Source organism: Cloeon dipterum, chromosome X (genome assembly GCF_949628265.1).
Source record: "Cloeon dipterum chromosome X, ieCloDipt1.1, whole genome shotgun sequence".
Lineage (NCBI taxonomy): Eukaryota > Metazoa > Arthropoda > Insecta > Ephemeroptera > Baetidae > Cloeon > Cloeon dipterum.
Window position 1 is genome coordinate 15,472,173 of NC_088790.1, and position 27,322 is coordinate 15,499,494.

The following is a 27,322-nucleotide window of genomic DNA, read 5'->3' on the forward strand; positions in this document are numbered from 1 at the left end:
TCTTCGAGCTAGCTGTTTCCCGAAATATCACGCGAGCCGTGATTTTTCACTTTCAAAGACAGAACAAAATTTATTGTCCGTCAGCTGAGCTTTTATAAAGTTCAATACTCTCCCTTAATCCCAAACACCTCATCCTCCTTATCTCCACCCTTCAAACACATGGGTTGCAATTTTTTCTATCCAGATTTTTTTCCATTTTGTATGTTCATTTGTCCTTGTGGCTGGTCTAAATTAGCGAAAATAACAGTTTAAAAGTAACCGCACTGCTCTAAATTTGTTACTTTTTACTGAGTCGAGCTTCTCTGTTTTCTGCAAGAAATTCCGTACTTAAAAACCACAGCGAAACAATTATTTCGGGATGTTTTTGTGAAAAAGTGTTATTCCTGTTAAGAAACCTAGCTGAGACAAAATATCGGATATTTTTTTCTGAAATATTGATGAAAACACTGAAAACTCTTTCGGTCCATTATCCACTCTGCTTTTACCAAATTCTATTCAAAAATTGTTAGGAATAACTCTAATTTATATTAATTAAAATTTCAGACCAAATTTTATTCTGATTTAAGGTATGAATATAAAAAATATATATAGTTTTTCTTGAAAAGTATGATCCGCCAATCGATTGGTCTCACCAACAAAGATTGTCTGTGAACAAATTTTAATTTAAAATCAGCAAACCCTGTAACTTTTGAAAATATTGGTAATTTTCTTCACACTCCCCAAGCGTCGGTTTGTTTGCTCGTGCTGCACTGGCTCCGACTCTGGTTGCCGAAGGTCAGGGTCATCGAAAATTTGGCACAAACAGATTCCAAAAAGCATCAGCTGTGTTTTTAAAAGCGGCGGCTGGCTCGTTTTTGCGATCCCTCTGCGCCGAGCGAGCGGGCGAGCGAGTGACTTGGCTGCTGGCTCCTGATGCTCTTGGCTGCCGATGGATTCTGACCCTTCGCCATGCCAAATGGCACCGGCACAAACGCGAAGCTTGGCTCTTTTTTGAATGAATGAACGAACGCGGATGAGAGAAAAATTCCTCGCGCTTCCTCGAGCGTCAGCGTTGAACTTGGGCTCCGATTTGCACCCTCCCTCGCTGCCGCGCTTGTTGTGACTGCGAGCATCTGGCAAAGGTCCTCGCATTGCCTGCCATCAAACATGCTAAACAAGCTTGTATACCTGTCACAACTTTGAGGCATGCCTCTAATTCCCAAAAGTTAAAATTGTTATATTTATTTATTTTATTCTTTGTTATTTTCAATTAAAGATTACTTATTTAGAACAACTATTGATCCCAAATACTATTGTAGGGTACCTACATTCCGTCAAACAATGACCATTCTGCAACACACAAATTCACACAACAGACAAATCACATTGTTTGACGAGCATATATAAACCGACGCGACGCCATTCAAAGAGAGAGAATTCCTGCAGCAGCCTAGATGACCGGACCAACCCTGATTGTGAGGACAAACTGGACGAGGACCCTGTAAGACGTAAAGATCGCCATCGCAGCAGGACGATGTAGCTTCCGTCCCCGATGTTGCTGATCGCATGCCTGGGCTTAAGCGGTACCACACTTCGGATGCTGCACCCCGCTTCACCGAAGTCCCTGACAGACCCACTCGGACGCATCCCGAGTCTTTATTCCGTCCCATTCTCCGAGCCTCACAATCCACACATATTCAGCCCCGCAGCCAAGTCTATTCATTTCCGATGTCGTCCCATTTCCACAAGTCGCAGTCCACACACGCAGCCCACAACTATAACTTTAATAAAATTCTTAATATAGGAAACCACTGCGCATCTTAATTCCTTCCTATATATTTGGTGACCCCGACGATAGACGCTGGATGAAGACAGCCAATTCTCAAGAATTTTTCAAACTGGAAAAGGCCGCTCAACAATTAACAAGAATCAACAATTAATTCAAAATGCATCACGGCCCTCAACAATCAAGTTATTCAAATTCATCCAGATAAGAACACGCAGAATTCTTCGATCAAGACCTGGCAAGTGAGATTCAAAATTTTCCACCTGCATACGACTTCCAGTCTCAGTAAGGGGCGTATGTAGGGTACCTACATTCCGTCAAACAATGACCATTCTGCAACACACAAATTCACACAACAGACAAATCACATTGTTTGACGAGCATATATAAACCGACGCGACGCCATTCAAAGAGAGAGAATTCCTGCAGCAGCCTAGACGACCGGACCAACCCTGATTGTGAGGACAAACTGGACGAGGACCCTGTAAGACGTAAAGATCGCCATCGCAGCAGGACGATGTAGCTTCCGTCCCCGATGTTGCTGATCGCATGCCTGGGCTTAAGCGGTACCACACTTCGGATGCTGCACCCCGCTTCACCGAAGTCCCTGACAGACCCACTCGGACGCATCCCGAGTCTTTATTCCGTCCCATTCTCCGAGCCTCACAATCCACACATATTCAGCCCCGCAGCCAAGTCTATTCATTTCCGATGTCGTCCCATTTCCACAAGTCGCAGTCCACACACGCAGCCCACAACTATAACTTTAATAAAATTCTTAATATAGGAAACCACTGCGCATCATAATTCCTTCCTATACTATCATCCTATACAGAGTTTAAAGATGAAATCTTGATTATTTGAGACGTTCTACATCTGTAAAAGCTGCAAATGAAGTTAAAAATCTTAAAGATTTTGTTGTCTGGATTGACATTAAGAAGAATTACATAAGGGGTACGGGTTTGGCCTTATAATTTCATTATTGGCTTTGAAAACTAGAGTAAAATCTTGGCAAATTCGAAAAGTTTTAATATGTTTAGAAATTGTCTTGCGAAAACCCATAAATATTAAAATAGCCAACAAAAAGGCATAACTTTACGAAAAGATCTTGGAAAAATTAAAATTCTTCTTAACGTTGTTAAATTTTACCAGAAAGCTTGAAATTTTGGAAAAATACCTTTTCCAAGACGAGAATCGCACATTATTCGATTTGTCTCATATTGCATTTTTAAATATTCAAATTATCTTTTTAAATCATTTGAAAATATCTTCTGTGATTAAAAATTCAGGATAAACGGTACAGGTGAAATCTTGAAGCGAGCCTATCCCATGATTTTGTGTCCCAACGAAACTTTATTTTTTACAATCAAACAGTTATTTAACACCGCGAAAATATTTTAAATTTCATAAAGCATATATTCGAGCGAAAACAGTGTCGGAAAATATAAAGAATTAAGATGCACTGAACAGATTTAAAAAACAGAAAATAACGTTTTCCTGCGGATCGAAATTTCTCGGGCACGCATAAAATATTCCTGATGGGCGCGTGGTGGCTGCGGCTCATGGACCTCTTGGTGTCGGTCTCGGCACTTGAGAAAGCGGGTTGAGCGCCAACGCGGCCGCTGCCAACAGACCGAGGGCCCTCGTCCAACCAGGACAATGGATAATGCAGCCAAAAACAAGAAAAATCTGTGCGTCCCTCTGCCTTCGATGCCAGTCAATGAATCAGCTGGCTCACTCACAAACACACACTCACTCGGCCACTTGTGAATTAACTAACCCTTTTGGCACTGGGCTTTTGGCCCTCGAGGTGTCCAAAACTAACCAGCCTCAAGCCAAAACGGAACTCGCTTACTCTCGCGCGCGCTACACCCCCACTTTCGCTTTCTTTCGAGGCAGAAAACCAACTTGCCGCCTTTTGCTGCATGCTCGCAATTCAAATGATTTCCTCAACATTAACCAGTTTCTCTCGTGTGTTTCAGGATGAGTTTCATCCATTCATTGAGGCTCTTTTGCCTTATGTGAAGTCTTTCTCTTACACTTGGTTCAACCTGCAAGCTGCCAAACGCAAGTACTTCAAAAAGCATGAGAAGCGCATGTCACTCGAGGAGGAGAGGAGGTGTAAAGAAGAACTACAGGTGAGCTGAATTTTTAGGATAAATTGACAAGTCGTCGAACGTAGAAAAATCCTTGTTGCCACTTTATTAGGGAAAGATGTCAAATTTTCTCAAAAATACAGGGTTCGCAAATTTTGTAATGTACAAGAATGCACCATTGGTTTAAAGAGGCTAAAATTCGCTGCAAAAGGGTGCTAAATTTTGGCATGTAGCTGTAGATAACCTCATTTTTTATGTCATCAAATGACGAAAAGTTGGTATTTTTTTTTCATTTTGGTGAGAAAAATATTTTTTATCCCTTAGAAGGTTTGATTCAATTAAACCGAATATTTGGGCCCAAACACCGACTTTTATATTCTCAAAAGTCTAATAATTTAATTGCAAGGATATTATGATGCCTGCAATAATAAGTCGTACACTAACTATTAGATATTGTCGGGAGGAATCGAAAGCAGTCGATCAAAACATGATGGGCAAGTGCTGTAAATTTTCAAGCATTCTGATCAAGTCTTAATGTTTAGAGTACACCTTGCCACTCCTTTTATGATTATTTCACTCAATAGAAATAAAAAGTTAAAAAAATCAATTTACCTCCAAAAATAATAATTTTGCCTGGCATAAAAATTCGATAATTCCCTGAACTTTACTGGTGAAATAGAATGACGTAAAAACCACACACGCAAGTCGCTAATTCAATTGGGGTGGTGTTTACTTGCGCGGAGGCTGCAGGCGCATAAATCGGCTCGGCCGTCACCCTAACTTTGGACGGGAGAATTTCCAAGTCTCGGCGGCAATAAGCGTAATTTGCGCGTGCGGCCTCTCCGCTGCTCGCCGCTTTTCCGAGCAAAAAGCGCAGCGGACTAGCTAATACGGACACAGCGAGGAGAGCAAGAGAACGAGCGACGTCGCTGATAAATCATAAATACCGCAGGCAGGCAGATCATTTTGTGTCTGTTTGCTATGGGACGCGTACGAACGGCGATGATATTTATTGCGAGGTTAAGCTTAGCATGACGAGGTCTCTTTTGCCTCACAAATCACGCAGCAAGTCATCCAACTCTTTCTTCCGCTAGCTGCTGGGCTGGGGTGCTAGTGCTAGCTAGCCTGCTGCTCTCTGCGTGATAATGCATGCGTCGCGCGCGCCGGCCGGGCCAAAGCTAGAGGGCTGGAGCGACCACGACGACAACGGGGGCTGGCTGCTCTTCCTCTTTTTTCACTTTTCACGCCGCGGTTTCTCTGCCGACAATAATAAATTTTGTAAACCAAAGCATGTGTGTTAGCTGGCGCCGAAAAAACGGCTCGTGCCCGGGGCAGTGACGCAACGCCCAAACGGAAAATTCCGAAGAAGCAGTGTTGATGAAATAATAACCTGGCATTTTGTTTCTAAAATCGTATACGCATATCTGCTGATGATAGATTATATTTTAATGTTCCTCTAGCAATATTCGACCCTCCTAATTCTGCAATCAATAATGATTTACTTTTGGGTACATAATAACATATTAAAATTATGATAAACTGAAAATCTTTGTGGTTTTTGTGATTCTGATAATGTTGTAAATAAATAATTATGATGATTTGATCGATATTTTTAATTTTTAAAATATATTTTTTATTTATAGAATTAAAAATAACATCAAGTTATTTTATATTATTTTTTTAGATATATTTTTGCTATTTTATGTGTCGTTAGCATATAGCTTAAGGCTTTCTACGTGATTGATGAGGAGAATATGTAAATCATTTCAATTTTTACAGTTAAGGATTCTTTTATCAAAATGCAAGAAGATTTATTTTGAACTTTTATATTTTTTTAAATTATAGTTAATTTATTTAATAAAATATTACACACAAAATCACGCATCAAGCATCAAGTATTACGTTTGGCAATACGCAGCAATGGTTTAATTCTGAGTTGGATTAAAAATAAAATAAAAATATGCTGTTGCAAATAGTGGAAATGAGTTTCATTGACGGAAAGTACATAATACATATATATTGTTTTAAATAATGCTAATCTCGTGCACGATGATTGGTCAACCCATATTGACTCCATTATAGAGGATTCAGATTGGTTGTTGAACAATGTGCGCAGTTAGGTGATAATGGCAGTTTAGGACTGCAATTCTTGCTGCGTGACAAAAAATACATACATGCAAAATACAAGCAAAATTTCGAAGCTCTATGAATCACAGGAAATTTTAATTTAATTTTTAGCTCATTTATGGCGTCAATGAAAACATCAAGCAATCGGTTCGGCTCGTCAAGTTGATAAAATCCAATGACCTCCGTTGGTCAAAAACAGTGCCGTATTTTTAAAATTTCGACTGGTCAATCATGTTTACTTTCTCTTTGTAAATTTGGAAGGTATATGGGGTTTTGCTTGTTACCGCTAAGAAAATATTTTTAAACCCTTTCCAAAATCTCGTGTCTTTTCGTTCTCCTTAATTTGTTTCTTTGTTGTTATTTGTTTTTCTTTGCATTCTCTTTGATGCAATCGTTGCAATAAATAAATGTCGATAATTTCACAATATTTCCGACAGAGAGACTGGCGCACTGCCCTAATTATGGGTGGTGTGAGCGAGCGAACGTGGCTTCTGGTCGAGTGCGGTTTGCTTTGCTGCCTCGCGATTTCGTCTTTCATTGGCGCCAGCGCCGGCCGGGCCCTTTCCCTTCGCGACTATATTTCCCGAAACTATTCTCTCTCTACTCTCTGGCTCTCTGGCCGCTCAAATTTTGCTTCTATTTCGCCTCCCCCGAAGCAGTTGCCGCTTTGTCGTGGGTGGCAGAGTCATACTGTGCGTGCAGACGTCGCCCGCCCAAGATTTATAAGCCCAGACTGGCTCTTTCGCACGCGCCAGACCAGACACTCGTGCGAATGTGCCTTTCTTCTCCTCCGGGATTTTCACAAAATGTCGCTTTATTAATTTCAAGTGGATAGGAAAAAAGAGGACCTTTTACTTTTTACTCTCCGTAATCTTGTTTTGATATTATTAAAACTGATAAAAAAACAAAGAGAAAATTAAATTGATAAAAAGATCTAAATTAATGGAATAAAGAGTAGTTTTTCATTCATTTAATTCTTTCGATCCTAAAAATATCCAACAAGTGGAAAATTTGTGATTTTCCAGAAGACTCGACAAATGAATGTAAAAACAGTAATTTGCATTTTACAATCGATAAAAATATTGTAGGGTATTCTCCAGTTTCTTTTGATCCTTTTTGAAGGGTTTGAAAGACAAGTTTGAAATTTGAACCTTTACTACTATTTTTTAAACAAGATTAAAACCTTTAACTATTATTTGAATTTAAAAATAACTTGGATGTTTTTCGTGTTTTATGCTACAATTTTATATTTAATTATGAATGGCCAGTAAAGATTAAAGTTAATTGTAATAATCTTTCCAATCGTTTTGAAGGTTGGATTTAAATACTGAAATTTCAAAGAAATGAAAGAAATCATTACCAAATGAATATTAAAGCGGTGTGTGTATGTTTGGATCATGTTGAAAAGGTAACACTATTATTTCTCCTATTTGGTGATCTTTTTCATGAAAATTTGAGTTGCAAAAAGTTTTATATCTTTGGAAATCAAGGTATTTTTATGACACTTAACAAGTTAGCACACGGTGTTTGAATTTTGTCCTTCACGCATTTAAATACGGAGTTCGAAATAAATTAGTCTACCTTTTTATCAGAGTGGCCACCTAATAAATACTTATGTTGATTTATGTACTTTTGTCTGGATTTGGCAAAATATTGGGTGCAGGCAGACATGATATACAAGCTGATTTTGAAACTAACAGTAAGTCCAGTAACAAAACAAACAAAATACTCTCTGTTTTCACTTTTACAAAATTAGAAATGTGTCCAAATCATTGCGAAAAATAGCTCGTAATTAATCTAAATTTTTGAACCTTTTCTTAACAGTTTTTGAAATCCAATCAACCAAGGGCATTTTCCTATCCGTTATTTGAATCCGTTCTTGGCCATTCGTCAACTATAGCGAAGGCCAGTTTGGAGCTCATAAAAGTCGGCTAAGAAGAGTGATTCGATGATAATATTAACGATCATCGGTTCTGAAGCCACACGCACGAGTTATTTCATAATCCGCGAGAGTCGTAAAGCACACAGACAAGAAAAATAATAAGGTAATGAGACAGCCGCGATAGCATCTCTACGGCAGAATTACCCGGCGAGCACACAGTAGCTTTTTATTATTTTACTTTGCTCTCTCGCTGTTCAGCCAGATGAATGCACGGCGATAAACGCGCTTAAAACGGCCCCTCGGGTCCGAAAATATTATTTATAAAAAAGAGGCGCTGGCTGAACCACAAATTATTTTTGAAACCGTGCTGCGCGCCTGCTATCGAAAATTCCGCGTGTAATTTTGCAGCAGCTGTTTTTTATGTGGGTTTAATAGATTGTCGCCGGCTGATATTGGGCCCGTGCGCGCTCGCTGTTGTTCTTTCGCCGGCAGATGACCTTATTTTTATATTTGCCATGTAAATGTCAGACTAATATCCAGCTGATCGCACCATCGATATTGTAATAAATATTACCACTGCTGCTGCTGCTGCTGCGAGAGAAAAAACGCCGGCTCGTTTAATATACTTTATCTCCGCTCTTTTATACCCGCGAAAATTGCATGCAAATAGAGGACACAAACAAAAAATAATGCAAATGCAAACGTTGCATTTTTTTCGATAGTGTTGTAAGATAGAGGACAGACCTATTAGCCTGCTTATGGTTTAGCTTATGTTTATATTACAGTCTAATTTGACCTGAAGTTCCAGAGTTATTTAATTAAACTCACCCAGTTTCGGCGAATTCAGTCCGTTCTATTTCATGAGTATGACACAGCCGGCTCCACTACTGTTCGAGTTTAATTAAATAGCCCAGATTTTCAACGAGGATGGAGTCTGTTATTCAATTTGCACTATGCAGCAAACCTCGACTTGTCGAAACATGAAAAAATGATTAATTATAAACACTGAAAGTGTACATCTTTAAAAATGTAAATACTTTTGCTTACTCCGAATCACCAAAATGGAACAGATGAAAAAGCAATATCCAAATAAATATGCCCTCAAGAGTAACAATTTTATAAATTAAAAGTAAACGAATTTTCTGACCGTGCCAGATACTTTTTGGATAATTTATTAGCGAACTATATCCAAAAATTAAAATAAGCTGAATTAATAAAACTGTTCAATTTTGTGATTTTTCCATTGCTGGATTCATATTTTGTATCAAATAATTATAAATATATTTGCAATAAAATCACATATTTATAGCTGGAAATAACTGAAAATTATTTGTTTATTAATAAATAGAGACCAAATATATTCTTGGTCAGAAACTTTTAACTAGAATGCATGGACCAGTTTCCCCGGTCTTGTGTATCTCAGTCCATTCCGTATCATCCAGAAATGCAGGCTGCTTTTGATTTCGATATTGCATCCTTGTCGCTTCTTCGAGATGAAGATTGCAATAAAGCGGATTGGGCCTGCGGCGCTAATTTATTGCGCGCGGATCACATTTCCCGATTCCTCTCCACGCGCGTGCTGGAACTGCTTGCTTGTCATTTTTGATGGAGGAGAGAGAACTCGCGATACACACAATAGTGCACAATCCGCGTATTTATTGCCCACAACGCTCCACTTGGGATTCGGAAGCTGATTTTCCGTTGCTTTCTGATGCAGGCAAAAAAAACTAAAGTACTTTTGTTTTTCATTTCTCCTAGAGTAAGACTTTGCGGAGCCAAGGAAGAGATTTGACCAGAAAATGATTGAAATTCAAAATAGAGTTGGTGAAAAAGATAAATAAAATGCCTGAAATTGAAAACTGGACCGGAGAATTTCAATTGTGCTTACCTTGTGTTGACAAATTTCTTAGGGGATGTAGAGGAAATTTTTTGGTGCTTCTTGGATGGAAATATTTTAAAAATTGAACATATCCATCGTAATCTTAGTAAAAATACCCGCGTTGCCAAAATCAATTTGGTCGAGAAGTTGTTATACGCCAGGCAGGTTGCAGAAACACACAGAATCAATTTCTCTAGCCATCGTTTTCTTGATTTTAGCCTCGCATCGTACGGATTGCGGACTCATTAATTTTTCATGAAGGCAAAATTGAGAAAGGGAAACGAGGAAGCCACTTTGTCATTAACTGGGAGTAATAGGGCGGCTTTTCCGGCCCGCGAATTGCAATCTCAGAGTGCCTGCTGCAATTTATTTTTATGGCCTCGACACGGAGAGAGAGAGAGAGAGAGAGAGAGAGAGAGAGAGAGAGAGAGAGAGAGAGAGAGAGAGAGAGAGAGAGAGAGAGAGAGAGAGAGAGAGAGAGAGAGAGAGAGAGAGAGAGAGAGAGAGAGAGAGAGAGAGAGAGAGAGAGAGAGAGAGAGAGAGAGAGAGAGAGAGAGAGATGGAAAAAAATCGAAGATGTGCCGCATTGATTTACTCTCGTGCTCTCTGCAAGATGCAGGAAAAAAATATGCGCGATCGGACACGTTGGCTTTATTGCAATAATGGCCTATTTTCCGCGCTTAGTCTGGTGTTGGAGTGCGCAAAATGTAAATATATATAAATTTGCGAGCCGAGAGATTGCACAATTGTTCGAACAATGCAAGCAATAACTTTGGTCCGGCACGGATTTTCTCCCTTTCCATGGGCGCGGGGTGCAGTGTATAGCCAGTGACATAAAGCTTGGCCTAGATCCGCAGCCAAAGCCGAAAATGTTTCTTTCATAAATTTGGCGGCGGCGGCGAGCAGCGAAATTTCCGCGCCACCAACTTTTGCCGGTCAAAGCATGTGCTTGCTCTCTTTTCTCGCCGCGCAATCCATGAATTTATTATGTATTAGGGCCGTCGTTACTTTGTTTGCGCACCAACAAAGAGCTGCGTATGCTAATTCCTCCCAACATCTCCGAAGCCATTTCTCGTCAACACAAGAAACGACACCGTCCTAAATTATTGCTCATGAATTTAATCCGTTAATTTATTATTTTCATTCAAGAAAATATTTCTAATAAAAAATAGATAATAAATTATGAACTTTGTTGATTTTTTCAAGAATGGATCAAAATCATTAATTGTAACACATAAAATTGTTGTTCTTTTTAATATAACAAAACAAATGTGGCAGCAAGATACAAATTTCCAAAAACTAGTTATTCAGGTCCGAGACCCGTGCTTATTATTTTTTCTGACGATTTGCTGAATGCGTTTTGTTGCAGAATGAAAAGATCGAAGTGAAACAAAAGTGGGCCTCTCGTCTGCTGGGCAAGCTGCGCAAAGACATTACCCAAGAATGCCGAGAAGACTTTGTGCTCAGCATCACAGGCAAGAAGCCGGCCATGTGCGTCCTATCCAATCCCGATCAAAAGGGCAAAATGAGAAGAATCGACTGTCTACGTCAAGCTGACAAGGTGAGTGAGTGCGAATGCGAATACTAAATGCCAAAGCGGAAGCTAAATGCAAATAGGTGTCATTTTTACTAAATGTATTTACGTTTTGAAACTAGAATACAAAGTTTATAGCTGAAGAGGAGCATCTTTTAACCAAATATTAATTAATAATTATGAAAAGGAACGAAATTTTAATGTGATAGTTTGTTTATATTTTTTTTCAAGTCAATGCGGACATTGAAATTTATTGTATTTAAAAACAATTTACAAACTAGTACTTATAAAAATATATCCAATGAAAAAGGCTCAGGATACATTTTGCACAAAACAAAATAGGTGTTAGAGAACACACGTGACTTTTGGTGGTTTAATTTGCGGACAAAAATGCCAAGCGGAAACATTGTTGAAAAATCCTCTTTGATGAGACGCGCGGCGAGAGCAAAATAAATGTCGCCGGTAAAAATTACCGGGAGCAGCGAGTGGCACGCGCGCTTGATGATGATGAGGTGCTGGTATTTGAGCAAAAAACGCACGCGTCTAGCTCTGAACTTTGGCGGCCGGCAAAGGTGACGACGAATCGCCCGCTGGGCGGAAAACTTTGTAATAATAATGAACACTGAGCGTCGAAAAATGACGAGGCCAAAAACTGGTTATGTTTTCTGCACATCGATGAGAAAATGCTCTAATTATAAATTTTCCTTGTTCATCAGACATATGCCGAAGTTTATAGAACGAAAAAGCAGTATTTTTCTTAAATAAAGTCAATCAACGCTGCTTATTTAAAGAATGCCTAAAATATAGCCTTCTTGCTATTCTAATATCCGAAAATTGGCCTCTATTCAAGTTGCATGAACTGTCTGCTTCTTGAAAATAATTTCTTTAAAAGGATAATTTCTTTCAAAAGACGCAAGAATTGAAATCACACTCAAATTGTGGTATAGTCGTGTACTTTTTTTAGCGTAGTTAATTTTATAGTTATTGATTTTTGCTTAATCATATTTTTGGAGCTTGTAAAGGGGTTGTTTAGGGGTGGTGTAGCCGAAATAAAAATAACACCTTTTGACAACTAAACTGAAAGTTGTTTTCGACTAAAATAAACTTAATATTATGTTTCGCAAGTTTTAGGTGACATGGCGTAAATTGTAGGCGGTGGAAAAATTCTAGGGGGTGTTAGTTAGGGGTTGGTTTATTGTTTCACTTTAATTATCGTACCCTCACACATATCCCCTGAAAATTTCTTAGCGATATGACAACTATTGAGGCTGCAGTAAGAGAGCAACCATAAATGCCGAGCATGCATTCGCTGGTTTTTAAGCTCGCGCTTCTAATTTGGAAACCAAATTTCTCAAAAACAACGCGATGAATCGTTCCAAAAATTTTCGCAAAAATGGTGAATGTACGATTCAATGCTAGTAAACGTTTTTATTTTTTAACTCAGCCCTATTTTGAGACGAGAACGTATCGGTATATATACTTATCATTTTATTTTAGTTCCTTTTACAAAATTTTCCAATAGAGTCTTAAGTGGTCTTAAATTATTGCTTCAAAATTTTTATCGGATTCACAGGCGATGAAGCTTTTTAGTCGTTTAAAGATATTTATATAATATTACTTTTCTGAATGATGTTAAAAATCATAAGTTAAAATTAACATCAATATGAAAAAATAGGACATTCTACACTGGTTTAAGAGTGAGCTGAGATTTTAGCAGCTCTAATATTTAGAACAAAGTAATAGATGAAAACTTGGAGGGAAATTTTTAATTTTTCTTAGAATGTATATATTTTACGTAAATGTAATTTTTATATTATTGTCTAATCTAATTTACTCATCGCTCGAAGAGCACTCCCTATTTCCTGTTGTGTTTAATTGTTTCATAGTTGTACTATGAGATGCTGCCGTAGTTTTACAAATATGCGTGGAGAATCAGAGGTGTCACTGACATGTTTATTACGAAACAGATAAATTTATTTGTATAAGATGCAATAAAAATATCAAACGCGCGTCTTTCCACTAATTTATGGCTGCGTATTGTTGGTTTATTTGTTTAGCGCGCGGTATGAAAATAAATTTTCCCCGGCCCCGTGTTGAGTGAAGCGTAAATCAAGTCAATTGTCGATGAATGAGGAGGCAATGTCTGCATATGTGTTGTCTTACTTATGCTAGCGAATAATTATTGCCGGCGCAGAGGTCAGCCAGACTGGAATTTGAAAAAGCCAATCAAGTGAGACCGGTATTTTTGAATTATTCCAATCCATTTGCTCGCTGAAAGCTGAAAGCAACGGCGACGAGATTACCACTGCAGCGCGCACATTCGATTCAATTGAACGCCGACGATTTTCTCTCAACTTCTAATGCGAAAGCATGAAATATGAGCACAGTGCTGCTGCTGCTCCTGCATTCAATCCCTCGCCGTAAGGAGCTTATTGATTTAATTAGCTCTTATATCGAAAATGCGCTCAACCTTTTAACCAAATGCTTCCAATGAATTCTTATAAAATTCTTTTGAGAACTTGTTCAATTGGCTGGTACGAAACGATCGAGGAGAAGGAAAAATATCCTCTGTGAGAGTATGAAATGAGCACTGCAGTTCACTTTTAAGTTCGCCGCCATTTTTCTAAAATCTGCTGCAATGCTGTTTTAATACATAGATAAAATAGTGGATTTTTATTTCGAGTATAAGTCACATACATATCGTCTTTTAGAGCTGGCGAAGATACCAAGATACAACAAAAACAAGTGTGGTTTCCTTTGTTGATTTGTTCGATGTTTGGGGAAAATCTTCCCTATCGTCTTAGATTTTTTTTGGCCGAACCACTAATTTTGCATGTTCTTGCTCTATGATTCTCCAGTTAGTATCATATTTATACTCACTGAATACAAAAAAACAAGGCAATATATTAATTCTTTTAAAATTTTTACCTTTTCAAATAAATCATATCATCAAACAAAATGATTTTCTCATTTTTTTATCAACATTTAAAAACCCACACCTGCCTTGTTCTATGCACTACATTTTTTTCTTGTTCTTGAAATTTTCACAAATTTTCATCATTTGTTCGATCTCTTCCTGACCAGGACAAAATATAAAGTAATTTTTCATGAAATGTATTCGCACGACAACTTTAATTTTGATAGTGTTGCATTTGAAATGTCTACAAACCCTTCAGTTACACCTTCCAGTACATAAAATAATACAAAGAAACGTTTTACAAGTGGAAATGGACGTGTGAACCACCTAACTTGGATTTTTGGTAGCGATCGAGCGTAAACAACAACTGGACGGTGCGTCGATTTTCTGGAAAACGAAAAATAACGCCAATATTGAAAGTTGACACCATTTTATGCAAAAAATCTTTTTCCTTGGCTATAAAAACTAGCTTTGTAAAAAAGAAACCCCAACAACAATCTTATATTTATTTTATTCCACATTAAAGCGATTGGGTTTGGCTTAAATATTTGCCAGCGAGCAATTACAAACGTATACGACACGTTTGCACGGGGCGCAATAAATTAAAGCTCGGCAGTGGACTTGCGAATGATTAATGCCTACCTGGTAGAGAACAAAGATTTTAATCCAATCGCGTACGCACGTGCGCTTTTATCGCGCAAATCGCATTGCAACTCGGTGGTTGTTATATTCTCTAATCTGGAAGGCAGCTAGTTCTTTTGAAGAGGAATTCTTGGCAGTCGGAATAATTATTGCGCGAAGTGGCGGCTTAATAGGCCGAGGAATGCTGCAGGCACGAGCTCTGGACAGCAGGACAGGAGCTGCGGCAATTTATTTATACACAAGCACGGACCTCCTGCCGCCTCTCTCTCTCTCTCTCTCTCTCTCTCTCTCTCTCTCTCTTTCTCTCTCTCTCCGGTAAAACACAGTCCAGGGGATCTGTACGCGCGACTCACGTACAAATTTATTATAATACATCATCCTCTCGTGTGCTTTTTACCCTTTGATAAGCTGCTTTCCGAGCGAGTAACAAATGCACCAGCAAGAGAAATAATTATTACTTTCCTGCTCTTCGGTGTGGACGGTCGACCTGAACTTTTGAACCAAACAGCTGACTTCGCAAAGGACAAATGTGGTTTCGATTGCTTTCTAAGGGAAATGCATCTCATAATCAGCGTTGTCAGCAAATAAAGCTGATTTAATAATTTAGGAATTATTTGAACACTTGCAACAGTTTAAAGAAGAGCCAGCAGCGATTTTTTATGGTTGATTTCATCCCTAGCTCTCATACAATTTTATTTATCAATTCAGACTGTCTACAGCAAATAATGCACCATCATTTTCGAAAATCGGTGATAATTTCGCAACTTAACACGTAATAACGATTTTCAACCCACACATTGAAATAAGAAGTTGAATGCGCCTCTCATCGTGTATTATTTTTACGGGTTTAAACCTCGCACGACTCCATTTCATCATTTGTCGTCGGAGATAAAGTGCGAGCCAAAAGTTCGCGTCGTTTTGCATACAATGCGCGCGCAAAGCAGCTTATGAGTTATTACCACGTATTAGTTGTAAAAAGCTCTCGAGACCGACTGAGATTTGTTCTTCGGCTGCAGTGCAAATTATTCAAATGTCATCGTTCCGCTCATAAGAGTAAAGGAAGAAAAAGAGTGTTTTTCTTCTGCTGATTGTGAGTGTGAGACACGATACTTGCGAAATCACATCACCACAAATTATGCGCAACTTATGCAAAAAATATCTTAATACATGGTTTAAAAGACAAGGAAAAGGAAGAAAAAACAAGGAATTAATTGAAATTAGTATTTCAATAGTCGTCAAATTATTAGTATAGAATTATTTTTGTTTCAAAACTTTTGAGTGTGTCCCATAATTTGTTGTTATTATTTTCAAGGGTTAAAATTATATCCTAGATTTTTTCATGAATATTGCAAGCACTGCTAATTTAGTCACAGCTCTGACGGTGTAATTAATTTGTTCTCAGGTGTGGCGTTTGGATCTCGTTATGGTGATCTTGTTCAAGGCGATACCTTTGGAGAGCACGGACGGCGAGCGGCTGGAGAAGTCGCCTGATTGTGCTCACCCTGGCCTCTGCGTCAACCCCTACCACATTAATGTTTCCGTCCGCGAGTTAGATCTCTACCTGGCCAACTTCATCAACAGTCACGGTAAGCCAAAAGGATCCAATTTTTAATTAATAAGTAATGGAAAAGGCAGAAATTGCTCATTTTAGAACAGATGGCACCACTGTTTATATGCAGTTTTCGGGTAAATTGTGGCTTTAGTGCATTTCAGGCGTGAAAATGTTTTATTTTTAGGCAATTTTCAAAAAATTGGTACAGCTACGTGCAGAAGAAAAGCATAGCTGTTTATCTTTTGTCCTGTGATTGGCCAAAAACATTTTAGTTTTTAATCATGCTAACTAAAAATCTACCGCGATTTTAATATTAATGTGTTGTAAAATTGTAAATTAATGGAGGTGCCATTTGATGTTGGCTTTCAAAAGCACTAATAACAAATTTAATTTAAGTTTAGAAAACTACGCCCTCTTAAATTTCAAAATTTTTGTTCAAATTTTTTTCTAGTATTGTTGATTTGAACCAATCAAAGATGAGGTGAAGCGGACATGTGTGCAGGCTCTTTCGAATTCGCACAGCTCTCTTCTTTCTTACATTATTCCACTTGCGTGGCGTGCACCGCACCGGCAATTATTCACGGGTAATGTAGCCTTGGTCGGCGGCGCCCACGCAACTCGGAAAAAAGCTCGTCGTCGCTGACTTTGCATCTCGGGTATCGCGCTGCTGCTCCTCTCTCCTCGCGCTTTTCATTTTGTTATTACTCCCGGCCGAGGAGTAAATACACATGTGCACGATGCAAAATAAAAAGAGTGCGGAATGAAATTGGACGTGAAATGAGCTAATGTGAGCGTGTGTGTGGCACCTGAAAAATGAAACGACCGCAAATTATAGGCGAGTGCGATCACCGCAGAAATGAGGTCCTCCCAGCATTCTTCGCCAGCTGGGCGTTGGAATTTTGTACGCCTTATTTATGGGCCGCAGTATCTTTCCTTCGTTCATTCCGCTATTCGCAGTTTTTGCACTTTCGGTGGTTGCAAACAAGAGACACGCCAACTCTATAGGTCATGTGACAATGCTTTAACGGTTCCGCAAATAAAATCGTTTCATGTTCAAGAATAGATTAGCAATTCAAACAATGAACTACAATTTAATCCGCACAAGGTGGAAAGGGTTTAGCTTATCTGTCAAACAATTTCAAATTAAAGTGGATGAATGGACAAATAAACTAAGAGATATAATACATGGTGTTTCCACTTGATAGAAGCAGCAATTTGAAAGCTGCAACTTATTGCGACAGTTACAACAGTTACTGCGTTCAGCCGACTATCAAAAAATTAAAACGAAATTTAAAAAATTATTTTAGCAAAATGATAAGACATTTTTGAAGCCAATTCAGACAGTTAATTAGCCGATTTTTCAATCAATTTTCTAGGCAATTTTCAGGGCTTTCAAACAATCTGCTCCCGATAGCAAATCCAACGAATTTATAAAACGAAAACCGAGAAAAATTTTCTGAAGTCCAAAGCGATTGTGATAGGGGCTCAAAAGCTCCAACAACTGCAAAATGTTGTTAATTCCAGCCTAATCCATCGTTTGGTCTGTCAGTATCACAATTGGGTCATAACTGCGTTCTTATTCCTTTCGTTAAAGGTTTTAAAACTGTACCAAATGAAACAAAAAGCACCAACTTTAAATACTATTTTGATGTTGCTTGCTTCATGCAAACTGTTTAAAATTTTAAATTCAAATTTAAATTATCAACAGTAAATTGGGAGAGTTCTAAGTCTAAATAATCGCATCTATGGGATTTCTAAAAATGATAATATTTTATGTTGGAAATAAGATGTTGGATGCAGTGCACAGCTTGATTGCATTTTCGTCGGGAAATCGCAATAGGGCGTCCGCCGGCGCACCAAGCAAAAAGCGGCGGAGTCACCCTTATTTATGGGCCGACCCTCAAAGCATTATTATCATTCGGCGACAAGCGGCGGAGCAGGAAAGAAAAAAGGCGAGCGAAATAGATGCAACTGCTCTGGATTCACTTTAGGCCGAGCTCCAAATTTTTGTTTTGGTGTTAAATCTTGCGGACACAAAAAGGGATGGTGACAGTGGCGCGCGGCTAAAAATTTATACCAAGGAAGCACACATAATACCGCATGCGCTGGATGGAGTACTCTCGTTTTTCCCACAAATTATTTTTGTCGTTTCGCTGCTCTCTCGAAAGCCGAGAGAGAGCTAGAATCGAAGCTGCGCCGTAAATTTCCATTTACACGCCGGCCGCGCGAGTTAGTCTTATTTGCCGGAGCAAGGAGTCGGTCGGTCCGAGCAGCCAACCGACAACCGGTTCTATAAATTAAGCGAGAACTCGGAAGATTAAATTTTGTTTATCGCAGAATGGCATAACAGCAGCAGCAAGAGAAGAATATGTACCCTGGGAGGACAACTTGCAAAGTGGGCGGGTCTTGCCCGTCGCCGCGCTGCACTTCGGCCCGTTCTCTGTACACTGAAATTTCTTCAGCCTTGCAAAAGCAGGAAAATTCTTTCATGCAACAAAAATCCTGTTCAAATGATTTAAAATTAATAATCTGCGGTGATAATGGTTTCATTCATAACAAATGTTGCACCAAAAGTTTTGTTTCTCATAATAAGTTGATGCAAGTAATTAATGTACAAGACAAAATATTTATTTCTTGAGTTTTTTGCATCATATAGGTGGGGGTTGAAAAATGACTAAACTGGTTATAAATTTTTTTATGTGCAAAAAATTAAAATAAATGCTCATTCAAACTAGAGATTATATTTTCTATTTAACATTTTAAAGAGGATTGAAACTGCAAATTCCTGGAAAACTCTTGCTGTCTAGATGCATGAAAGAATTCCTATATGGATTCATTCAAAGCCAAAATTGACCTATAGTGTGGTGGTTAATTTTTGAGTAAAGTGTCGGCAAAGTTAGCATGTTTTTAAAATGACGATGACTGTATGCCTATGTACCTGAAATCTTATTTTATTTCAAAACAAAGAGTTTTCCTAAAAAGTGTCACACACTGCTGGATAAATCTTAACAAATAAGCCATTAAAATATGGTCCAGCGCTATAAATTTTGGAGAAAAATAGCAAAATTTAATTTTATCTACAGCAAAAAGTCCTATTTTGATTGTTGCACATTTTAAAACAAATAATTTGATCAACTGCCTTTTATAACCAACAACTCTAATAATTTGATATTGTTGTTTTGACTCAATCTACTCTAAAGTAAGGATGCGGTAGACACAGGATACGACAATCGACTTGGATCCTAGCGATCCTAGTTACTCGCCATTTATGCGAACAATAGCAAAGTAACTGTGATCCAAGTCGATTATTGTATCCGCTACCTACCATCCTTACTTTAAAGACAGTTTTAATTTTATAGAATTAAAATTAAGATAAACAATTTAACACACATCACACATAAAATTTGTGTTTCTCACTCCTCCTCATAAATTATCGGAGCAGAAACGGATTGTTAAATTAATGGAGCATTGAACCGTTGTTGAAAACACGGATCAGGTGGTCACTCACTCTCACAATCAGCATTGACGGCAGTGTCCGCAATGTTTGCACACAGCACGCGTCGGCGTCTGCTGCATACGTAGGCAGCAGGGCAGAGGTAAAATCCCCGCCGCCGCCGCTGGCGGTGGACCGTGAGAAAACCGCCGTCGGTCAGGTATTTCACAGGGAATGCGCGTACCTGCTGGAATTGCATTATTAGGCAGATAGGAGGGTCGCCTCCGATGAATGTGTGTGTGCTATGCTGACCGAGCAACTTTTTTCTCCATTTTCGATTGAGTATTCCGCACACACGCACGAGACGAGAGAGGTGCGCGTGATCCATGTGCCAATTGCATTCCCGCGATCGCAGCTCGAAATCGGAATTCATTCATGTCACTAATAAATTTGATAGGGGCTGTGAAGTTTGGACTGCTGACGTCTTTTGCGAAATAAAAGCATCAAGCGTGCACGAGTCGAGAAGTTTTATTAAGTTAAAATAATCTAAAGAGGTCAAACCCGGTTAAATCAGCCAAGGGACAGTACAATTTGCCTCACTATATATGTTTATACTTTCTCAAGCATGTTTAAATGATTTTATTTCTTTTTTGTTGAAAAAAATAGATACTTCACATAAGCCATACCAACGCGTGTTAGTCCCCCACAACAAAAATAATTAGTTCAAGTTTATTTAAAAGGGTACATTTTATGAATTGAATATGATAATATTTACATTTTGTTTTTAAAAGTAACTACTATTTAAAGCGATGCGATTGTTACTCGGATTTTTTCGGTTGAAAAACAGCAATTTTGACAAACTGCAGCAAATTTGGACGGTTCTAGTCATTTTAAACTCAATTGCAAAACAATCAAGAGTTGTCCGTTAATTTCACAAATTTTCCTTGCTCATCAGTTTCTTTTTTACGTCTAGCTGATTTCAGAACTGATTTGCATGTTAAATTTCGATTGTTTTTAGGGTTTCATGATTTATCAATTCATTTCTCGGAATTCCATAGTTTTCACTAATTTGAAATCCATTTTGTTGTGGCACGTGCCAGAAAAAATTTAAAAAACTAAACGCGAAGCCCTATTAGCCACAGCTACAAATAATATTAAAAATAAATGTATCACATTTGCTCTTGAATTGAGTTGTAATTACTTTGCTCATGTTCCGTTCTGTCCTCTCTCTTGTTGCAGAAGTAATAGGTGGCATTTGTGATAATAACAACGAGAAAGATGACGACAGAGGGATCAAAGGTAAGGCCGACTTTGCTACACTTTGAACAATGACTTATCGGTGCATACAAGGCAACATTATTAGTAAATGTCGCGCGCGTTGCAAACAATAGAGCGGTTTGATTTTTTGCATAATTAACCGTAAGCCGAGTTGTGCAGGGCGATGTTTATGGCCTCGGCAAGCGCCTCCTTGCAGATAAGCTCCTTTTTCGTGATTTTGTACACGATCATAAAGTCGTCGGACAGTTGGCGACACGCGGCGCCATCCTCGGTCAGGCCCAAACACCCGCGAACCGTGTCTCCAATAAGCTCCAAGTGCTCGACCAGCCGAATGGTGCGGCGCATAGTGGCGATTTTCGCGTTTTTCTTCATGTCCGTTACGTCGTGCACGACAATACCGATGAGCATGTTCATCAGGATGATAGGCAAGGCGATGATGAAGGTCAGAAAAATTATGTAGGCGGTCGCTTGGGACAAATTGTCGTTCAGTTGTAGCATGCTGGTGCCGTTGGTGCGGAACAGGTTTTCGTACTCATACTCGCCGGTCATCATGACCATAGTCCTCGAGAGCGACTTGAGAGGGTAAGTGAAGTCCGGATTGGCTTGGAAGATCATGGTGAAGGCGATGGAGTAGCCGATGAAGAGCCAAATGTAGGCAGACAGCAATTTGAGGTAGCTCTTGAGTACGTGCTCGTACATGGAGATGTAGGTGCCGTACCAGGGAAGTTTTTCGAACAGAAACATGAAATGGAACCAGGATAGTAGCACCACGACCGGACTCAGGTCGTTCAGTATTTGAGTATTTTCCTGGTCGGTCAGAATGATACACATCGTCGTAATGAGGCAGAACCACTCGGTAAGATTGCTGATTTTCTTGAAATGCGATGCAAGGCTCAGCAGGTGCGTCGGCTGACTTGAAAGGACAAAAATACCACATGATTTCCTGGCCGCTTTGTAGAAGATGAGCGGCGCCAATAGAACGCGACTCATCTCAACCACGAACGTCGCCGTGAAGGTTGACGAGAAAATTCCAGAGCAGGAGCTTTTGCATTCTATGTAACTGAAATAGAGTTCGAATATTAGGCACACCTATGAAATACGTAATTTTTTTAAATGAGTCTCAGTTTTCTTAGGTTCTAGTTTGTAGTTGTTTAAGAGTTTTAAGTTATTTAAAAAAATTAAAATGGTCGTTTGAAGCCATGGCACTATCAAGCATTAGATTTTTTTTAGCTTAATTCATTTTCGGTATAACTACGAAAATTAAGGGGTTCAAAGAGAAACAGCCAATAGTTTTAAAGATAATTTAGTCTAAAATTTGATGACTTCCCCACTTATCGAAACAAATATTTGGTGTATTTCGAAAGAGTAGGAATCTCACCTAGATTTGGCAGAAAATTTGCAGAGGCAGGTGCGAGACGCCAGGATGGAGATGGTCGTGAAGAGGGTGAGGAAAAAACTGAGTGTGAAGTGCGGTAGGTACCACTTGCGGACCCTGGCCCACTTGTCCTCGATGATGGTCTTGCAAACTGGATGTGTGAGGCCGTGAATACAGTTGCTAGACACAAATAAGCTGAGCAGCGACGTTCGGATTTTGTTTGGTTCCTCCATCAGCAACCTCGTGTCGAAGGTGATGATGCGGTACTCCTTGGTGGTCTCCAGTTTGATACACGAGTCGAGCATGCAGGTCAGCGCCTGTGGAACGTGGATCTCGACCAGTGCCAGGGCCGACATGCCTTCCGGCGTGGTAGCCTTGAGGCTGGCGCCCATCTGGAGCAGCACCTCGGCGGTCAGGGTGTTGTCGTAGAGCGCGGCCAGGTGCAGTGGCGTGTAGGTTTCGACTTGCAACGTCACCTCCGAGTCGGCACCAGCCTCGAGTAGCGTCTTGGCCACCGCTGAGCAGTCCAACATGGCGGCAATGTGCAACGGCGTGACGTACGGCGGACGCGACGCACGCTTGTTCAGCTCCAACTCGTGCCTGATGTAGTTGACGATCACATCGACGCACTCTGAACACTTATGAAAGGTGGCCAGGTGCAGTGGCCGGTAGCCCTCGTAGGTGGAGCTAAGCCACAGGTTCCTCAGCTCCTCGGACACGAGGAAGGCCTCGACGCAAGTGCTGTGCCTGAACACGATGGCCAGGTGCAGCGCGTTCATCTTTTTGAACTGGATGTCGGGCAGCCGCGTGCTGCTCTTGCTCAGCATCAGGTTCAAGGTCTGAAAGTCTCCTCTGCACGCTGAGGCCAGGAACAACACGTCGAACTGATGTTCGGTCAGGTCGTCCAGCACGTGCAAGACGCCGGTTGATAAGGCCTGCTGGATTTCGTTTAGGTTGTTGAACGCCACCAGGCCGTTCAGCTGACCTTTGATCTCACCCAGGTTGACTTCCAGGTGCTTCTTCACCGATTCCAGCTCATGGTACCGCTCGTACAAATAACTGTTCCTCCTGGTCCGGCTGAAATAATTTTTTATTTTACTATAGCTACTCTCCTAGACAAAAGAAATAACGTAGTCTAAATCTTAGAGGAAAAAATCTCTATCTTCAGAAGTGCCTTTCTCGAATGAAAATTTCAATTTAAAAATACTATTGCAACAGGTTTTTGTACAGTACTGCTACCTTTTTTGGCCATGCAGGCCTAACCAGCAGATTCCTTCAAAACCAAATTCAAAGCACGCTATTAGCAGCAGAAAATTCTTTAACAATTCAATTGCTGTCGAAATCATCCAACTGCACTCATCTCAGAACTCAAACGCAAAGAAACATGAGTGACAAAATCTTGTCAAACGCAACACTCTCCTAACAGCAATTCAACCAATCCATAAATCTATCCATTTCTTATCTTTTTTCTTTTAGCTAGTTCTGAGTGAAGTTTTCATCGTGTCTTAGGTCTTAGATCAAATTCTTCAAAATTAAATTTTGTACCAAACTTACATGGAAGATATTCTCTCAGATGTCATCATGGTCGTGGTTTGCTTTATTCTGAAAGCTAAAAGCGCTTGAAACATCCTGTCCTGATGTTTTGCGGCTCATTTCCTGCCCTTGGGATTTCCGCATATTTGTAATGTTATTTGAAACCGCAAACAAACATGCAGTATATAAAGTTAGCGGTTGCAAGTTAAGTAATTTTTATTTTAGTCATTTGTCTCTAATCCCTCAAGAAAATTTCAAACTTTGTTTTTGGGGAAGTGACATGGATCAAACTCCCACTGTCACTCGAAAAAGTGCACTTATGCAATCCGCACAGCTGCGAATTGCAGCGGATTGCATACGCACCTCTCCCGCGGCAGACTCAAGGAGGCGCGGCGAGAGATAATCTTGAGAGAGGGAAAGTGAGCGTGCGTTTTATTCAAATGGGCCGCTCATTTAACAATAATCCGCAGCACTATTAATGCTCGGCTGCTGCTCAAATGGGGTCGTTTCTATTCTAATAGCGAGATTCGCCCGCGATAATACATATTGAAGAAGCCGTCACGCAGCAGACGTAATTGCTTGCGGGCCAAACTCGACCGAATCTTCCACTTTAATCGTGCAGATAGAGAGAGAAATAAAGGTGCCGCCGCCTCCACGTACCAACACTCCGCAGCCCTATTATCTCGTCTGCGAAATTGAGATCTCAATTTTCGGGAAAACACGATGCTTGAAACCATTTGCAAACTTAACGCAAATTTTTTATTTGTCGATTGAATCTGTCAGTTGAGAATTTGAATGCAATAGAAAGGGATGTGATCAACTATTTTTTCTTTTCTCAAATCATGCAATTTGTAGCTAATTAAAATTGTCTAAAACCGTCTATCAGCTCCAGAGTCAAAAGATTTTTGGTTCAATTGCTGATATCTCGCCCCTTTTGCATGCTGGGTGAGATTTTCCTCCCCAAAAACTGTTTTTAATCAAAATTACTTTTTTAACAATAAAAATTTAATTTCATTGCAAGTAATATAGACATTTAATTCCTTGATACGAGAATCCAGCTATGAAAATGGCACATAAACTGAACCGTGTAATTTATAACCTTAATATAGTTTAAATTCTTTTATTTTTATATTTATAAACCAAAAACAGCCATATCCACACATTATACACGCAAAAAAATTAATGGTCCAAACTGTATGTGGTGCGGTCAGAAAATTCATTTTGTTTTAATTTTGCCAACGCTTGAAAATGATTTTGAAGCAATGTACTTATTTAGCAGGCCCTTTCCTTGTTTTTAAACCCCTTGAGGGACTTTGTCTTGAATTCGCGGCCAAGCAAGTAGCATTGTAATTTTATGCGTGATTCTTCCAGCAAAAAGGCGGTATAAATCTGGTATAAATTAAAATTTTCCGCTCAGTCAGTTCTATAGGCACGCACGCGGGGTGAGATTTTCCTCCATCGCTGCATTATTAATACAACAATGAAAGACGGAGCGGCGTTTTTATATTTTCTAGCGAAGAAGGCGAGAGAAAGGAGTTTTGAGTGAAATACGCGCGCGACAAAATTGCTTCTACCTCGGTGCACTCGTATGGGCGGCTGGATAATAACAAAAATACTACTTCTCGCCGCCGCGAATAAATCTCGGAATGCGAGAGCAGCTCGGCAGGATGCCGGCCGTCGTTATTTTCCCTTTCTTTGCACACTTTGGTGCACACGCACGCGTCTCTTTTTGTGTGGCTCGGCCTGGTTGCAAACGGCGCAGTCAGCTCGCAGATAGATGAATGAATCGGCGCGCGTGCACCAAAAAGCCATTATCGCGCACCAGGACGCTTTCTGCCGCTGCCGCTGCGGGCTTTAATTTGCATGCGATAAAGGCAGCTAGCGCACGTCTGACGTCGCGAGGAAAAAGCTGGAGCCGCACGCTCCAGCTTTTTGCCGCCTCTTTCTAGCGCAGGGAAGAAGAGTTAAAGTCTCCAGCCTCTGTTTTTTACCCTTGGCCGGGCCCGCTGCGCCACAACACTCACACTCGGCCTTCCATTTACTGGGAAATACGAATTGAATTCATCATGTCGAGATCTATGTGGCATTCCAGCTCAAAATTGCAAAGATTTTTTTAATTTATCTGCAAAATTTAGAGACATTGATGAAATTGTTTTGATAAAACTCTTGAGAAGATGCTGGGTTGGCATGATCTAACACGATCCATTTTGATTGAATAAAAGAAGATTGATACTGCAAAACCCCGGATGGTCCTTGTTCTCAATGTAAATTTTAATCCCTTAGGATTCAGTTAAAGCCAAAATTGACTAAATTGACTGTACATTTTTCAGCAAAAGTGGCTGCAAAGTTAGCATGTTTTTCAAATGGTGAGGACTGTCTCCCTACTTTAAATCTTATTTTATTTCACAACAATAAATTTCCCCAACTAACCGTTGGATAGATCTCGACGAGAGAAATAGAAATCTGCCGAGAAAATTTGGTCAATGGCTGCACTTTTGGTGAAAATGAGCAACATTTTAATTTTAAAGCTCTTTTTATTATTGCACATTGTAGAATAATTTATTTAAACTAAAAATTTGATTAACTGCTTATCGTTGGCAAAAATTCTACACATATTAATTTGTATTTGAGCCCTGTTACAATCCACTTTGATTAGCATACGGAAAGCAAAGGAAATTCAATGAGCAGCCCTACAATCACTGCATCAATTTTCACCCTTTAGCAATGATGACGTCAATATGAAATGAATATTGACCACTCCCTGTGTTTAACAGTTGTCGGCTAACGCGGTGGCTGATTCCCAAAATTTCAATCAATGATTTTGAGAATTTAACGATGACAATTTATCAAATGACTTGTTTCTGTATTATTTTATTTGACTCATTGTCAGTAAGAAAGTCTCAGTTTCGTTTTTTGTAAAAAAAAGTTTGAGTGAGAGCAAACACCTTTTCCATGAATTTGGTTTTGGGGAAACCGGTTTCATGGGTTAAAAATTGAATTATATTGCTCGTTTAAGGGGTTTATCCCTATTGCAAATTTTTTATTCAAAGCAAAATTGATTCTAAAGTTAGGGTTTTCAAGAAGCAGGTGAAATATGGTATTTCACTCGTCAGCACACAAAAATTATTATGTTCGGTTTCAGATTTCAGTTTGTTTAAAAGTATTGCCTGTTAAATAGAGGAAGAAAGAAAAAATTCATGACATTTATTTTATTTTTGTTTTCTATTGATTTTGATTTTTTTGCTGCACAATCAGTTCGGTTTGAGAGATTGTCTCGCTGGGCTGAGACAATCTGGAGCGGCTCACCCT

The 27,322-nt window shown here is 39.5% G+C and overlaps 2 protein-coding genes across 17 annotated transcripts in view; one reads left to right on the top strand and one right to left on the bottom strand.

The window, feature by feature from the left end:
• Positions 1 to 27,322, top strand: part of NfI (Nuclear factor I) — a 100,430-nt gene that overhangs the window by 56,200 nt on the left and 16,908 nt on the right. For 15 of the 16 annotated variants that reach the window (XM_065496178.1, XM_065496179.1, XM_065496180.1 and 12 more), the window contains 4 exons: positions 3,748 to 3,903; positions 11,119 to 11,310; positions 16,245 to 16,428; positions 21,067 to 21,126. In XM_065496178.1, the coding sequence (XP_065352250.1) occupies positions 3,748 to 3,903; positions 11,119 to 11,310; positions 16,245 to 16,428; positions 21,067 to 21,126 (592 nt within the window). The remainder of the gene's footprint in view (positions 1 to 3,747; positions 3,904 to 11,118; positions 11,311 to 16,244; positions 16,429 to 21,066; positions 21,127 to 27,322) is intronic. The other variant, XM_065496167.1, reaches the window with a different exon arrangement.
• LOC135947358 (transient receptor potential channel pyrexia-like) lies at positions 20,340 to 24,079 on the bottom strand. Its single transcript, XM_065496182.1, has 3 exons — positions 24,035 to 24,079; positions 22,484 to 23,557; positions 20,340 to 22,165 (listed from the first exon to the last, which is right to left on the bottom strand). The coding sequence occupies exons 1-3, from the start codon at positions 24,061 to 24,063 to the stop codon at positions 21,241 to 21,243; spliced, it is 2,028 nt and encodes a 675-aa protein (XP_065352254.1). The 5' UTR covers positions 24,064 to 24,079; the 3' UTR covers positions 20,340 to 21,240.

Coding starts and splice junctions, on each gene's coding strand:
- LOC135947358 (XM_065496182.1), bottom strand. CDS start 24,063: ATGATGACATCTGAGAGAATATCTTCCAT. Junction 23,558..24,034: donor TCTGAGAGAATATCTTCCAT/GTAAGTTTGGTA, acceptor AAATTATTTCAG/CCGGACCAGGAGGAACAGTT. Junction 22,166..22,483: donor AAATTTTCTGCCAAATCTAG/GTGAGATTCCTA, acceptor ACTCTATTTCAG/TTACATAGAATGCAAAAGCT.